This window comes from Lepidochelys olivacea (assembly GCF_965140295.1).
Source record: "Lepidochelys olivacea isolate rLepOli2 genome assembly, chromosome: 8".
NCBI classification, from domain to species: domain Eukaryota; kingdom Metazoa; phylum Chordata; order Testudines; family Cheloniidae; genus Lepidochelys; species Lepidochelys olivacea.
This window is the reverse complement of record NC_140418.1, coordinates 18,804,533-18,822,002: the sequence shown is the minus strand read 5'-3', so window position 1 is coordinate 18,822,002 and position 17,470 is coordinate 18,804,533. Positions and strand designations below refer to the sequence as shown.

The 17,470-nt window shown below is 42.6% G+C and overlaps 1 protein-coding gene across 9 annotated transcripts in view; it reads right to left on the bottom strand.

Moving 5' to 3' along the window:
• Positions 1-17,470, bottom strand: part of STK32A (serine/threonine kinase 32A) — a 92,337-nt gene that overhangs the window by 48,958 nt on the left and 25,909 nt on the right. For all 9 annotated transcript variants that reach the window (XM_084637275.1, XM_084637276.1, XM_084637278.1 and 6 more), the window contains 3 exons: positions 14,377-14,432; positions 13,235-13,386; positions 5,553-5,726 (listed from right to left, as the gene is read on the bottom strand). In XM_084637275.1, the coding sequence (XP_084493401.1) occupies positions 5,553-5,726; positions 13,235-13,386; positions 14,377-14,432 (382 nt within the window). The remainder of the gene's footprint in view (positions 1-5,552; positions 5,727-13,234; positions 13,387-14,376; positions 14,433-17,470) is intronic.

The following is a 17,470-nucleotide window of genomic DNA, read 5'->3' as shown; positions in this document are numbered from 1 at the left end:
CTTGATGGGGCCAGCGGTGAAAGGGGGCAATCCCAGCAGTGAGGGAGGGAGATAGTGAGAAGGGTTGTTGATTGGCCAGCATTCCCCAGCTCCCAGGATTTAATGTGGAACGGCAGCCATGTGGAGCATCTTTTGGCTCTATGGGCAACAGGCAAGTTGTGCACCTCCCCTGGTTAATGTTTAATAAAAGTTGCCGGCTGCCACTAAAATCCATCCATGTGTCTGTCCTCATCTCGCCGCTGCATCCACACCAAAGAAACCTTATCCCCTACTTCACAATGTGTAATTCATACTCATCCATTATTTGTTGGCTGGTGAGCAGCTGCAGGGTAGAGATGTTAACCCAATACCCTCATTACCACTCTACAGTTTTGTTTCCCAGAGCAAAGTGGTGTCTGTGGGCAAGTAGTTTGAAAGGGGCAGCTAAACTGTGCCTGGTTGCAGAGAGATCCACGCATCACAAAGCAGAAATCCAGGCATGTGTTCAAACAAAAGAAAAAGAAAGAAAAAAAATAAAACTGCTGACAAAATAGGAGCTCTAACATGCCAGAGCCAGTCTCAAGCTGAAAGAGCTGAACTCTTCAACAGGGCTGGGATTCTTCTTAATTGAGGGATGAATTATTCCTATGAGAATATTGAAAGTCAGGCCTTTTTCTGTTTGTCACATTTGTAAAACATCAGACTCAAAGGTATTTTAAGCTTCACTGGCTCCTGTGTAGGATGCTCCTTCCCTTTCTAGTGACGCTGACTCATTTTAACGATCATTAACATATTGGGTTGGGGTTTTTTTGTTACTATATTGTGTTCTTAATCATATCGTATTCAAATTTTGTGCAGTGCCTTGTTTCTACAGCTTCACACCTCAGAGTTTCTTGCTGAGCTGATTTCATGGAATTATTATGATATAAATCTTATTGTAGCAATATTTAAATTCATTCTCTTCTTCCCTTTTTTATATTCCTTAGCTGTGTTGCCTATTAACAGATATTCATTCCAAAGGCCTCTGGTGTGTTATGTTGGTAATGCATACAGTAGCAGAAGCAGGAAGTAACAACACTTTGATGCAACCAATTTATCCCTTTAAAGCCAAAACCTACAGTCCTTACTCAAACAAAATTCCACTGGATTAATTGTTTTTTTTTTTCCTGAGTAAAGACTGCAAGTCTTTAATGGATTTCTATTGAACTGGTCATTGGAATAACACACTGCACCAGAAACTCATGTGCTATCAAGGCCAACCAAAAGAATCAGAAGGCACCTGCTGGTCATTTGAAAACAATACACAGACAGTGAGATTCCACTGAATGGAACATACGATTAGTGTTGCAGGCCTCTTGCCAGAACAGAAGGTCATGTGGAAGAACAAGGGGAACCTATGCCTCTAGCGATTCCAAATGATCATTTACAACTAACTGATTTAAACCTCCCTGCATTCTTTGCCATCACAATGCCTTGGAGAGGCAAATTAATTTATATGGTCAAACAAATTAAGAGGCACCAGTGAAAGTGTTAAACATATTCATAAATGATCTGGAAAAGGGGGTGAACAGTGAGGTAGCAAAATTTGCTGATGATACAAAATTACTCATGATAGGTAAGTCCAAAACTGACTGCAAAGAGTTACAAAGGGATCTCATAAAACTGGGTGACTCGGCATCAAAATGGCAGATGAAATTCAGTGTTGATAAGTGCAAAGTAATGCACATTGGAAAACATAATCCCAGCTGTACATACAAAATGATGGAGTCTAAATTAGCTGTTACCATTCAAGAAAGAGATATTGGCGCCATTGTGGATAGTTCTCTGAAAACATCTCCTCAACATGCAGCAGCAATCAAAAAAAGCTAGCGGAATATTAGGAACCACCAGGAAAGCGATAGATAATAAGACAGAATATACCATAATGCCACTATATAAATCTACGGTACACTCACACCTTGAATTCTGCATGTAGTTCTGGTCACTCCATCCAAAAAAAGATATATTTGAATTGGAAAAGGTACAGTGATGGGCAACAAATGATGAGGGGTATGGAACAGCTTCTCTATGAGAAGAAATTAAAAGACAGGGACTGATCAGCTTAGAAGAGAGATGACTAAGCAGGGATATGATAGAAGTTCATAAAATCACGAATGTCGTGGAGAAAGTGAATAAGGGAGTGTTATTTACCGTATCACATAACACAAGCAGCAGGGGTTACCCAATGAAATTAATAGACAGCAGGGTAAAAACTAACTTAAGGATGTACTTCTGCACACAATGCACAGTCAACCTGTGGAACTCATTGCCAGGGGATGTTGTGAAGGCCAAAAGTATAACTGGGTTCAAAGAGGAATTAGATAACTTCATGGAGGATAGCTCTTTCAATAGCTATTAGCCCAGGTGGCCAGGAATGCAACCACATGCTCTGAGGGTCTTAAATTTCTCACTGATAGAAGCTGGAACTGGATGATGAGATGGATCACTCGATAATTACCCTGTCCTGTGCATTCCCTCTGAAGCATCTGTCACGGTCCACTGTTGGAAGACAGGATACTGGATTAGATGGATGATTGGTCTGACCCAGTATGGCCGTTCTTATGTAAGATATCATTAGGGTGGTCTATCCCTGTATTAAAGTTATTGAAAGCTCCAAGGAACACACAGAGCACCACAGGGGCTGGCGTTAGTGATTCAGTAGATGACACTCGTTCCTCTCAGTCAGTACCAAACCAATGTCCTAACATGATATTAGGCAGCTGTGTGTTGATGGAGGTGGCATCTGTGAGATAAATTGTAAAAACGATGTCTGGATAACGTGTGGCTATTAAAGATTCCATAGCACTGTTCTCAAGAGTAGGGTGCTACCCGAGATCCTAGCTACATTTTACTTTAGGTCATTTTCACTTCTCTCTCTTGGTACTTCTATGCCTTCCCCCCCTCCACCGATCACTGTAGCATCTAGGCACCTACATAAGCTCCCAAAGCAATTGTAATTGCACAGGGTGGATCCTTTACTTCCTGACTTAAATTGTTGCACGTTATTTGCTGTGCACTGAAAAAACAAACAGCAGCTGTGCTTCTCCCCTGTGGTGGCTGCATTTCAATGTAGAATGACTTGAACCCTGTGTACAGTTTGTATATCAGATTATTAGGTTTGTAAAGATATTTGTGATCATTCAGGATGAGAGGTAATAGAAGTATGATGTTGTTATAAACTGAAACAGAGAAAAATTCTCTGCTCATAGAAATGGACATAGCTCTATTGACTTAAACGGAGTTTCATCCATTTATACCAGCAGAGACTATGGCCATGATGTACAAATGCAGCATATTGGCCAATTCCTATTATTTTGCTTAAAGTAGTGAGTTTTATATAGAAAAGAAAGGCATCAGATTCACCCTCTGGCATCACATTTACTGTATTTTTATAACTAGTTATCTAATTAAGCTGTACCATTGTTCCAGAAGTTAAAAAAAAAATCCCACCAGTAATGTCTGCATTTGGAACCTGACATTACTGCCTCTTTGGGCTTAAAGATACCAAATATCAATCATAATGGGATTGTGATGGAAGGTGACCTATCACTTCCCTGTATTGCATAAACTATCTTTTAATCTCACATTAGTAATTCAGTCAAGAATACATTTTTTTTTAAAACCAGACTTTAAAAGACAAATATAAATTCGTCTTTGGTAGTGTTCAGTTGTAATAATTAGTTTCCATGAAATTATTCTTCTGAGGGATGGTTGCAATTAGGTCCTGAGGGCTGATTGTAATTAGTTTTGTTATTCTTATGGGTATTTTTAAAAGCAAGTAATCACTTCCTCCAAATTTTGAACATTCTCTGTCATCCAACATAGCTGAATAAAGCAAGCAAAGGAAAGGAACCAGAACAAGAGATGTGGAAATTCAAGGTCCCCTTCAAAAATCACCTGTTATCAAAGTTCTCTTTTCCCCCCTTGTGATAGATACCTTGCAGAGCAGGTGGTATCCTGTGAACCGCAGGGGCAGTTTCCTTCTGCCATATACTACCACCCCATATCCTACTGGAGCTACCATTCATGCTAATGGACATACCACCTATAAGATATAAGATAGCAGAAGGTCTTTCATTGGTCGGAGGAATACAAATTGTGCTTCATTGGCCATGCACAAACTCCAGTGAGAAATTCCCAACATTGAGAGAGGCATTTAATTCATATATAGGAGAAGGGGCATCTATTTCCATTCCTATTCCTTCTGTTTGTTACACAGAGTTAGCCCTGCTGTCTACAACTTCAAATGCAACAGAGATCCCAATAGAGATGTCTTTTCTCCACTGCATTTCCTTCAATGGATAAGTCTGACATTGAGGAGCTGGAGCTAATTAAATCTAGTAGTCATATCTTCTTGCAGGGTGAGTGGAAAAATATTCTATGGTATCTGCCCAAGGGAGGGAAATAACGTGCTCTCCGCATTAGAAATATGTAAAACCTTAAAAACTTCCCTAAGAAAAGATTTCAGGAAGACACAAATGTGAGTTTTCTGCCCTGTCCCTAAGCTTCTGCTTCTCCTTCCACATCAGTGAGGGACAAGACAGACGAATATTGTTATTATATCCTTTACTAAAACATTTCCTCTCGCTTGGACTCTCTACCTCATCCTGATGCTCCACATCATGGGCACCCTCCTCCCAGCCAAGGCAGCCTGGAAAAGACTTCTTTCACAGTGTCCATGCTCCTACAAGTTTCACTGTTGAATGATGGGAGACGTTTTAGAAGCTATGTATCCCACACTGACCTGGGAGGAATGAAGCAGATGACTTAACATACCTTTTTCACTTCTAATTCCTATAGATATACATTGCCTCCAAAGTGCTTCCCAAACCTGAGCGCTGGGAAAGACCTGAACCAAGAAAAGTTGGCCAAAGAACAGTTCAAAACAATGCAACTTGGACCCATACATGGACAAGTGGTTAGAACTTGAAACCTTTGTCAGGACTCCTGATTCTGCTACTGACTTCTGTAGGATAAAGGGCAAGTTGCTTAACCTCACTAGGCTTCAATTTCCCTTTGTGTAAAAAAGAGATAAAAATACTTCCTTTGTAAGGCACTCGGAGGTTGTCAAGTAAAAGTCACCATACATGTGGGTAGGTATTATTTTCTGACCATGATCCCATTTACTTTCCAACAATGATTTCCCTATCAAATTACCTCAGTTTACAAATTAAAACATTTTTCTTACAACTAACAGAGCAGGCTCCCCTGCTAACAGAAAATCAAGCTGTGTTCTTTCTGCTTCGAATATCGTCAGCCATAAAAATTATTAATCAAAATGTGATTAACTTTGTAGCAATCATGCATGAGGCAGAATGGAATGCACCTTGCTCCACTTAGGGGATGGCATCAAAAATGAGTAAAGTTGGCAGCTGTGACTCAGAGATATTCAGTAACAAGCTGACGTCTTTTTCTCATAGCTACAGTTTAAAACAAATTACCTCCATTGGTTCTGCCTCAGCCATAAGGTAATGCGTAACAAGACACAACAACAGAATGTCAACATCAACCCACCTTTGAAGCCCCTGACTGACCTGTGGATGATGTGTCTACCCTGGAGATAGTCTAGTGCCAATGCCAGTTCACAGATGAAGAGTTTCACAGTGCCTTCTTGAAATCGGACATTTTGCTGTAGATGATAACGCAGGTCCCCTCCAAGAAGAAGATCCACCACCATGAACATGTCCTCCTCGTCTTGGAATGAGTACCTGAGAGAGCAAAAACACCATGCTACAGCCAAGTCTTGACTCAGGAGAGGTAACGTTCAAAGAAAAAGGGATCAAGAGTGCTGCCCTCAACCGCCACATCTGACCAAAATTATTATACTGCTACATACTTATATGGGATTTTGTCACTCCCACTCATATGTGTGGACTAGACTACGTTTTACAGACACACATGGTATGTCTATACTGCAATTAGACACCCGTGGCTGGCCCATGCCAGCGGACTCGGGCTCGCAGGGCTCGGGCTGCGGGGCTGTTTCACTGCAGTGTCAACTTCTGGGCTCAGGCTGGAGCCCAGGCTCTAGTACTCTGTGACCTGGAAGGCTCCCAGAGCCCGGAGGTCTACACTGCAATGGAACAACCCTGCAGCCCAAACCCGAGTCAGCTGGCACAGGCCAGCCGAGGGTGTCTAATTGCAGTGTAGACTTAGCCTATGGGCCCAATCCAGAATGGTGCTGGGAACTCTTGCAATCCTGCTGAGCTGAGGGCATTCAGCATCTCATGAGACTGGGTCCCTAATTTTTCAAATTAGATCAATGTCTGTGTCTGATACTGTATGTAAGTTCATAGTATTAACACTAATCAGATTTGAGATAAATGTACTGATTACTGATGAAGACTTTGTCTCTCTCTAAATATCTCTGTACATCTTTATACATGTATTTTTGAAAAAGGAATTGGTTCACAGCTGTCATTATTTCTAAATAAGAAAGTAATACTCAGGGTCAACAATCCAGTGCTTATGAGCAACCGTAAAATAATAAATCAGCCTTGTGCTGGTTCATTCACAAATGTCGGAAGGGAGGGAAGATCAACAGAGAAGCAGATTTTGTTTTCAAGCTTCCAAAGAGTTATTTTAGGGAAGAAGGGAAAAATATTTTTAACAAATTGAAGAGAGACCTTGACAATACTGTTATTTTTCAAAGTGTGTTCTTTAATTTCAATAAGGCACAATGCATACCGGTATATGTAATTATGGCTGAATTACACACACTTCTATTTACATTTCTGTGGCAATTTCATGACTGGATTGATCTGGGCACATCTGTTTGGTTATCCAATTAACTACACCCAGTGAGAGAGAGACACAGCAGCAGTTCATACTGTGCAGGTGCCCCTGAGTTAATACTGGCAGAAGAATACAGAGTGTGCCACATCATTGTGCTGTGTACATACATCTGAAAAACATAGACTAGCTACTTGTTACCTTGTTACAGATGCCATCAAAGGTGATAGTCTAAAAGGCAACAACGTGCCAGTTTTTTTCTTAAACAGAAAGGTGCCATCTAATTTTAATAGGAGAAGGAGATGTCTGGCCCTGGGAATGAAAGCCATCCCTGTTCTAATACTGACTTCCCCCGTAGCCTTGAACAAGTTACCTAAATTAGCTGCCTGATTCCTCCATCTTTTAAATTACTACCTACTTCATAGTGGTGTTGTGAGGACACTTAATAGTTATAAAGTGCAGCGTAAAGTTGTGACTGAAAAGTATTAAAAAGCCATTTTTCTAGATGAAAAGGTGTTTCAAACATTGAAGTAGAAGGATACTTTTTTTACATAGTAAAAAGTAGGCATTTCATTTGGGTAAAGTTCTGTCTCTTTTAAAAGCAGTGGGAGTGAACAGTAATTATTCTGCTTAGGATCAGGTCATCAGCCCATTGTCCTTACAGACAGAAAAGAAAGCTCAAATGCAAAAATTCTGCATGTTTGACTGGACATAGCTAAATGCTTTGGGTAGTTTCTCCATAGTGCCCTAGGGGCTTAGGAAATTGATATTTTTTCTTAACAATTTGTGCTTTTCCATTTGGCAAACACGGATTCCCTGTTTTGTCAACGTCCCGTCCCATTTGCCTCTAAACTCTCAACCCCACCTCAGCCTCAGTTGTGCTTCCAAACCATGGGATTTGACATCAGCTTGTCCTTATTTGTCTACTCTATTTAGTTTGTGCAACAGCATCAATGCTGAAGTCAGCAGGACTGTTGTACTGACTTTGTTAATGAACTGCAGCTCATCAGCTAACTATGAGGGGATAAATGCACAACACATTGATTTTATATTGCTAGCTCCACCATCAACATCAACCTTTCCCTGAAAATCTCAGCCTCTTAATTCCTAACATGGCTCACATTAGCCAGGAACAGCAATTGCAGAGAAAATCTTGCTCAGTCATTGTCCCTCGGGGCTGAAGCAGTCTTTAGAGAATTTCATTGATAAACTCTAGCCAGCCTTGACTAAACATGCATGCACTGATATTTTTCAAAGTCTTATAACATGGGCAAATTTGGACAAACTGGCACAGGGATGGCAAAAAGCACCTCACTGACACAAAGGCCACACCCTGCCAAATATCAAGACCCTGCTCCAAAGCATGCAGGCATTAGAGTTTCTCAGCTAAAGCAGTTAAAAAAACCAGAATGCACCAAACAATGTATTTGTCCCCCAACCTCATTCTCAGAAAAGTCTGGACCATTTTTCCTGAAGTTTTCCTAAAAAATTCAGCATGAGGCAGACGTCCAGCATGGGGAATTTCAGCCCAAACTGTTGAAGTTGGGCAAAGTTAAAAGTAACTGAAAACAAAGTTTTAGAATGAAAGTGCCAGGCAACCTTAACTACGGGTATTGTTAGCTCTGCCTACAATACGGGGAGTAAAAATGATGGCTCAAGTTACCAATACTTTCCAGATGCTGAGCAGCCAGTGCTCACAGCAGGCTCCTGAATAGAGAGATGAAAAATGCCTGCTCTCGTGCCAAGAGAGTCCCCCCCCAGGAAACAGCATGAGCAAATAGGTTGCTGAATCAGGTTCTGTCTTGCTTAAAAAGCAAAGCAGATTGCACAAACTTCAGCAACCAAACCAGGCAGCAGAGTGGTGTAAATCTTCATCATATTGGAAGGCTTAAATCACTGTAAAACTGTGTGTCACAAAAAGCTCTGTAACACACACATGTGCCTCTAAGAGTGGCTGATCATGGTCACTTTTTTCCTTTTAAAAGAAGGGGTTTTTAAGTGAATGTTATGCTTGCAAGAAGTTGCAGCTGGACAAGGCAGTCCAGTGTTGGGCCACAGAACACGTACAGAACAGGCAGTAGTAGCAGTGCAAACTTTCCTCAGAGCCTGCCCGAAAGCTGTTTTGATGGCACTACCTCTGTGGAGAGGAGGTTTCAGTCTTTGGCTCTACTGAGACTGCCAATGAGGGTTCCAGTTAGGGCAGTTTTGCGGTGTATCTACTTATCCACTAGCAACGCGGCATTATTACCATATCTGGTGTGTGACTCAGATTAGCTTTACGGAGGACAAAAAATATTCTGTTGGGAAAAAGGTCTGTAAGAGAGAAGTCCAGTGAGCAATTCAGCTGGTGCTTGTCAATGCTGCTCCATACAGGGTTCTTCAGTCTGTGCAACAGTACAGGACAACCTGGGTGTCTATGCTAAAAAAGAGAGCCAATGGCTCCTCACTAACCAATCAGCCACAAAAGTCATCTTTCCATCCGCTGATCTTGAAAGCCCTTCAGGCCTTATTTGTCAGCAGGGCTCTCAGCCAAGTTTATTTAGGTTGGGAAGTCGGATATTTCTCTTGTCTGTGTCTACTTTAGGTAATCTCTCTCCAAATCCTCGACAAAGTCCTCAGCGTGTTATGAAATTGGATCAATCCCTTTCTATCTTTCCCGCTCTGACAGCATTAGCTTAAAGAACATGGCCATTAGATCAGAGGTGCTGGAACTAAGGGTGTTGGGGGTGCACCCTCTGGCCTGAAGTGGTTTCTATCATACATAGGGTTTGCAGTTTGGTTCAATGGCTCTCAGCACCCCCACTATACGAATTGTTCCAGCACTCCTGCATGAGATGCAGATGCTTGTGATCCATCTCCTTTTTGCTATTCAGTACATAATAGGAGGTAGGTAAATCCTGTAGAATTTGGGTCATGTGGGCTGCAACACAGTGAGTAATAAAACACAGACACATTGTAATTTTTATGGTATGTGGGGAGTACTGGGCATTCCCTAGGAACTGTGTTAGGATGCCCAGAGCCACTAGCCATCATACTAGGAGTATCTGCCTCTCTCCCATCAGGGAAGAGTTTTTCTTTGTCCCCTTCTGCTGACCGGGCCACTGCTACTGCTGCTAGCTACGGGACACAAGTCCTTTAGCTCATGTGCTAGAGGCTCGTGCTTTTAGACAAGTAGTTCCTTGGTTCAAACCCTGCTTTCAGCACAGGTGGGGTGGGTTATATATGTCCCTATCTCAGTGTAGCTGTCAGTAGTAGTAAGAACAGCAACATTTCAAATGTTTTTACTCCCTTTGGGGAGGGGTGGGAGGAGGTTGAACTAGGTAACAGAGGGAGTGGCCACCCAGTGTCCAGTGAGGGCAAGTGAGGAAGCCACCAGGACGTAGGCATGGCCTCGCTTCCCAACCAGGCAACATAGGCAAGGGGAGAAGGAGCAAACTGATTTGGCAGCTTAGGGAGTGCGTATCGCGCAGGCAGTGGGGCTGGTCTGACTGAACAGCACAGCCTAGATCCGCTGCATATTTGTGGACCTGTGCAGTTGTTTTAGGTTCAGAGTAGAACCCTAAACTCACCCTTATTTTGGGAGGCTTGGCCTACAAACCTTTCCTACAGCCCCATGCAAGATACAACAGGCATTTGTTCCCTCTTTCCAGTAATCAGGAATTGATGCCAGCAAATCTATATCAGCTAATAAAATGTTTCTATTTCTGAAATCCATTCTGGAGAACTTTACTGTTATTATTCTGCACGTACACTCAGGAGGCACTAGGGAATAACACAAAAACCTGTAAACAGGCTACTGCTGATCACTATACCCTGGTGCAGTTGTAACAAGTCACCAATGCAGTTACTTTGATGGTGCTAGGTAAAAAGTGGCAGTAAAAGCCAGGCTGTCTGGACCCCAAATACTCCTATATCTTGGAAGCCTGAGGGGGGGAAAGGGATGCCATTTCCCCAGATAACGGTGTTAAGCCCCAGCTGGTTGGTTTACTGGAAAAGCAGCATGTCATTAGCAATATGGCCTGAGCTCTGAACTGGCAGTGTACCTGCTTTTGGCTTCTCTCTGCTAATTATGACGGGCTACCCTGTCTCCTCCTATGTAGACCCAAAAAATCCTATCAAAATCAGGAAGATGACACAGCATGAAGCCATAAGGTGGTGTACAAGGCTGCACTCAAAATCACAATTAACACAACAAGTAAGGTTTGGATTTGTATAGGAATGATTAATTCACATGCATTTTCTGAGACTGGTTCCCAAGACCTTGTTAATAGTGCAGTACCAGTTGCTCAGATAGTTAGGGGATGCAGATGTTATTTACTGCTCCAGTTTAAGTAGCTCCACTGGATGTCTTCATTTATCGCATAAGGTTTCCCAAGTATCCCACAAGACAACTCTATTGATCAGCTGTGGGCAGCATCCTTCTATTGGCTATTCATGCTGGTATCTCATCAATTTGATAGAATAGCAAGCATCACCAAAACCAAGCAACCAAAATAATCCAGTGAAAAATGTGGTCCATGGTTCACAAGCAAAGCTTAGCAGTCACATTTTGGGGATGTGGCCACATGGGAGCTGGAGGTAACCATAATTACAAGAGAAATGGGAAACTCCGAGGTTTTGCTTTGGAGTGGTCTATGCATAAACATCACCTTTCATGTTGAGCTACTTGGGTTTGCATGGCTGAGTTCTGCTTTGAGTTCTCTGTCCATCAAAATTATTACATTTCACCTGCTTTAGCACTGAAACGACATATCTCAGAGGATTTCAATAAGAAACCATAAATAAACTCAGAATCATTCCAAAAATGTGTGATCTCAGTGGGTTTTGAGTTTTGAACTCAAAACTCCAAGTAACCAGGCAAGATTCCTGTGGGTTTGGGTTTTGTTTTGAATGTTTTACCCCATTCGAAAATTACCTTTACAGCTAATAAGTGTAATTACCCAGTATCCTGCAGGGACCTTCTAGTTGTATGTTATTTACCAGTGGACTCTATTAAGTTGCTATGTAATTAAAGGAAAGTCACATGATATCTAAGCCCCTGACAATTGGAAATGTTACTGATGTCCTAGTAAAATTATTACCTAGCTTTAACAGTAACAGAGCCTTATTTAAACCTTCGTTCCACTGTGCTACTGCAGGAAAACACGCTGAATCAAACGAAGATGGAGGGATTAAGATGTCTTTTATCATTGTGTTGATCAATCCCAGTGCTGATGGCTGGCAAACCACTGAAAACAGACTGTGTAGGCTGCATTGATCAAGTATGCTTAAAGGAAAGAGACTGCTTTATGCGCACATTTTCCAAGGAGAGATCTGAGTTTCTGAAATAAAATCTGAATTGTGGTGGATTTTTTTTTCTGTCACTAAATCCACCAAACAAAGGCTTTTATCTTTGCTGAATAGCATTAGTTCAGCAAATATCAATAAGGTTTTAAGACAGACTTTTGATGGCACAGAATAAACCACAAAATAGCAACTGGGAGGCAGTGGGGAGCAAAGGGAAGGACAGGAGAGATGGAGACCAACATTGATCGAGATTAAGATTGATCTACCGAGGTACTTAGTGGGCGATGCATACTTCTACCCCACTCTTTAATATTAGATTTCTGGTTATCTGCTGCCAAGAGGGAGCCAGTTTGAATAACATCCAATCCTTTCACCAAGGCTATCAATCACATTAGTGCAGGAAGTTAATGCACACTGCATTAAAAGCCAGCAATGTTTCTTTCTTCCAGCCATGGGGCTGGTGCTTGTTTAATAGCTTGAGAGGCCCAATCCTACAGAGTTGAAATCAGTGGTAGTTATCGGTGCTCTGCACCTCGCAGGATCAAGTTTCATTTATTGTAAACTGGTGTATTATAAATGCCACAGAGGAAGCAAATCGTGTCAATTTTCTAAAGACTATATTCAGCCTTTGTATGTCTGGGAAGTCAGTGATTGTCTAACCCATTTGGTATCCACCAAGGCCCTTTGGCACAAAAGGTGACTGTTTCACAGCAAAAAGAAAGCTCAGGGCAAAATCTATTGCATTTGTACTTTGCCAGGCAAGACATGGCAGCCTCCACTGTGAAAGGAATAAAACTGGAAGGAGTGGGCACCTGCTGCCTCAGGCCAGTGGGTATCTATTCAATTAAATAGGAGCTGGAAGGGGGCCCCATTATGGGAGCACCGTTTGAATCTGAGTCCAACTGTATTTCGAGCTAGAAATGGAAGCTGTTGTTTTTATCAAGGAGCTGGGTCAAATAAAACTGGGTTACGGGCAGGCAGAGATACCCCTGGAGAATAGCCACAAAGGAAACAAAAATACATCTTATAGAAACATAGCTTTTTTTATAAGCAGGGATTTAAAAAGAAACAAACCTCCTCGGTTTTCGGAGTTGCTGAGCAGTCCCAGCTGCAACTGACATTGATCAGAGCTCAGCCCCCCTGAGAGGCAGGCTCCTAATAAATGGAAAAAGGTATAAATAAAGTACTAATGACTTACCACAAATTAACCAGGAAGGGGTGTTCCAGGCCCTGCATAATCTGCAGCTCTTTGAACACATTTCTCACTTCATTACGCTCCACACACTTCTGTTTGTTCATGTATTTCATGGCGTACATTTTCTTGGTGTCATTCTTCTGTACAATGCAGACCTAAGTGAGCAAACCAAGATGTTAGCTTGGGCAGGGTAGCTGGGTGACATCTCGAAAGCAAGTTTGTGCAGGTGAAATGTGCCCTGATGAGCACCCTATTGTTAACTTCAATGAGATTCAAGTCACTGGGTCACAGCCTCATGCACTTATGATTTAACCCTGCACATCACCAGTAAGTGCTGCAGTCAATATTCATGCTAAGAAGAATGACAGAGTACAGAGTTTGTCACAGCAAAGTTGGGGTATCGCAGATTTATTAAGTAACTGACAAATCTCTTTTTTCCCATAATTATCCACCATTCATGTGTTGCATGCTGCTTCCTGACCCTCCCTTTCGCCAAGCAGGACTGTAGGATAAGAGCTGAGGGCATTCACCGAGACAGCCTCACTCCCTGCAGGCAGGACTTGTGAGTACTAGTGTGACAGCATCTCCTATCTATAAGGACCAGCACAATCTTTCTAGTGTAGCACAGCTGATCCATCAAACCTCTGGGCTTTTGGCATCTTCCAGACATGGGTTTTGTCACAGAACTCACCATACTGAAAAAACCCACAGCCCTAACAGGATGTTTAATTCCCAAAAGTGGGACTTCAAACACAGATGTTTCTCTGCTCCCTGCAGTGCTGCTCTCGGAGAATCATAATGCTTTGTCAAAGAGACACCAGGATGCTCAAGTGGGCTTTGGTGGGGGAGTCTCCCTTCAGAGGATGTTTACCCATCTAACATAATGAAATTCAGCTGATTGGGTTTATCATTAACTTCAGTTTAATATCTTGTAATAGGATTTGTGGCTTCCAAATGGATGACAAGTCAAACTTAGAGACTCTTCCTGGATTATTAGGAGCTGAAGTTCAGGTCAAATCTCATCGACAAGCAATATTCCATTACTCTGCAATAAGCTCTGAAATTTAAGCTCTCTAATGTGCCCATTACTTGGCTAGCTACAGTCTCTGTTGAGAACACAGTAGTTTTACTCTTGAGGAGCTTACCTTTCCAAAGCTGCCTTTCCCAATGGCTCGCAAAATTTCGAAGTGGTCGAAGGTCACTGCAGGAAACAACATATGTTCATAAGTTCAGTGTTTGAGCTGCAATTTGATTATGTAATTTCCCCCTCCCCGAACTGAGACTGTTAATAAAAATGGAGGATTTCCAAGCGATATGCTGCTCCGGTTGCTGATGGACAGTAGGGGCACCACCCACAGTATGCTATTCATGTTATTCCCCATTTGGCTGTAAAAGCAAGTTCCTGGGGCAGGAAATGTCCATTCTTCAATGGCGTACAGGCAGGAAACCATCAAAAAAATGCTTTCACATCACCTCAACTATTGAGCTATGGGAGCCTGATCTTGCTCCCGCTGAAGTCAACTGCAAAAACATCCACTGAGTCCACTCCATCAAAGATCTACGCACTTTGATGGTTGTGAAATAAGCACCACCTGGCTCAGGAGCCTAGGTACAGAAGGTTCTTCTTGTGCTTTAGATTACTATTCTGTTGAACTACTAATAAAAACCATCAACCCCAAAAGTTGGAAAATCTTCTGTCACCCAGAATCAAGACTGTTTGGTCTCTGCAAAGTAGGGGAAAGCCCAGCCCCATTCATGCAGCTTTATGGAATGTGAACTCTAGTTAAAAGAAGGAAACTATTTCATTCTCCATTGGGACCTCTGAACAGAGATGGGTTCCTGGGATATTCTCTCCCTTCTGTGAATGCTGGGCAGGTGACTCTCATTCACACTAACTGGAACAATCTGTTCACATCAAGCATTTGTGATCAACCAGTGTGCTAGGCTATGTCCCAGCTGAAGCAAGAAAGGGATTTGCACATGAACAGCAGATCAAAGCAAAGAGGCAGATTAACTGTTTTGGGTTCAAACCCTGCCACCCAGGTCCTTCAATTGGAAATTGAGTGTGATCAGCAGTCAAGACAAGGCACCATAACTGTAATTTCTAAGTTGCAGAATTTGAATTCAACTAGTGCCATGTCAAGACCTGTATGAAGCAACACCCCGAGGTCCCACAGCACTATACCATACAGCCATTAGCCAGAAAAGATCATAATTGGGAATCCATTCCTTATACCAGCCACGGCTTTAAAGCAACTTAAACCTCACTATGTGGTTAATTTGAGGCACCAAATCAAAGCTACTGGTAGATTTCTAACAACACATTAGCCTTAATTACTGTGACCCCAGAACCATCAGGCACCACCGAAGTGATGGGCCTGAAATCAGAGTTAATTTGTCTCGTCCATTGCTTTATTTCCAGTCAATTAGTGAGTGGATGTGAGGGGACCACGTGTCTGACCTGCTTTGCTGAAAACCCGTTCTGAGTGGAACAATAAAGGCCAGTGAGAACGTCCTTGATGGACTGAAAGTGACAGAGAGCGAGACACCGTATTACTCCTTTGCGCCAGCTTTTCCCTTACAGTTGCATCACTAGCTAGGCAGCAGGTTACATTCTAAACTGTTCATTGCTTTAATAATAAAACTGCAGCACCGGGGTCAGACAATGACATGTTTGTAAAAAAGAGTCATTTCTGTACATTATACAGAGAGTTAGTTTTGCTGGGTTGACAGCCCTAGATGCCAGCGTCCATTGTTTATCCACAGAACAAGGACAACATAGGCAACAGCAGCAGTGCAAGCTTTCCCCACACAGCTCTATCAACATGAGCCTTTCCTAGAGGCTGAGAGGACAGTTTAGTCTCCATGCCCCATTTAATCAATGGCCTCGCTGCTGAGGTTGACAGCAAGGGAGCCAATTAGTATCAGATGTAGCGGGCCTGCCAGCAAAAGCACCTGTTGTGATGGTGGGTGTTTTATTAATTACTTTTGAAGACAACTGGTCCCATACTGCTCAGCACTGTGCTCTGGGAGCGTACATATGGAGGCTTGACCATGAGCAATAGGAAGAAATTGGAGAGACAGCTGCTCCGTGCAGCCTCTTCTATTCCCAGTCCAGAGCTGATCAACAGAGGGAGGGATAAAGGCATAGGCATGAACCAATGGACACTGAAAAGTCTTCTGGTTTCATGCGCATGGTGCACCAACTCATGCACAGTGAGTACCCACAGGGACCAGCACTCAACAAAGAGTTGCATTCTGCTGCCACCATACAGGGATCAAACCAGTATGGCCCTCATCATTTACCGGGCACACCTAATCGCTCTACGAGAAACAGTCCGCACCTGAAAGGCTTCAGTCTAAATACACATTGCCATTTCATAGTCTGAAGGCTTCTCTCCTCTATAATGGCACTCCACCTGAATTCCACTTTGAATTTTAAGTGAAATCAAAGTGAAAGAGCTTGCCTTAAAAACCAAAATAAATTGCACCTGGCTTACAACTAAAATACGTCTGGTCCAGGAAGGTTAAGCTTCATTAACTGCTTACAATAGGATTTGTCCTAAGGGAGTTGGGAGTCCAGCTCCCTAAGGTCCCTTTGAAAATCACTGCCTAGATGTCTCATCAGAGCTAGAGAGGAGCACAAAACCAAACCCCATATTCCAGAGTTAATTTGGGAAGACAGAGTGGGGGTATTCTCAGGCTCCATCCACAATCAAAGCTCCAACCACCCCAATTTCAGAGGATTTACAGCAGGTTTAAGTGCAACCAAGGAAGCCATCCCAGGCTCCCTAGGTGCCCAGGTTCACCATGCTGACGACACCCTCTAATCCTTTCATTCTCCAGCCCCAGGTTCCAACCACACCTCTCAAGTGAAAACTCCTTCCTAGTAGATTCCATAATGTGCTACTGGCACTGGCTTCTAAGGCCCAAGAAGAGATTCTAAGTTACCCTCCCTTAGTCTGAAGGCTAAATAAGTGTAGTGAGTTTGGAAATCTCGTTTTCACGGCACCATTGGTGTGTGAGCACCTTCTGCTTCAACCCCTACTAAACTCTCTTCTTCTTTGTATCTTAGACCAAAGGCTCCCTTGGAAAGCCCAGCTGCCTCTAATTGCATCTGCTGCCTTATTCATTAGCTGAACTGAATTGCACAGAAACCAAGAGCCATTTGTCCCCAAAGCATTTTATCAGCGGAGATTTTCAGCAAGAATGCTGCTGTAAATCACTCTTCCCCAGCAA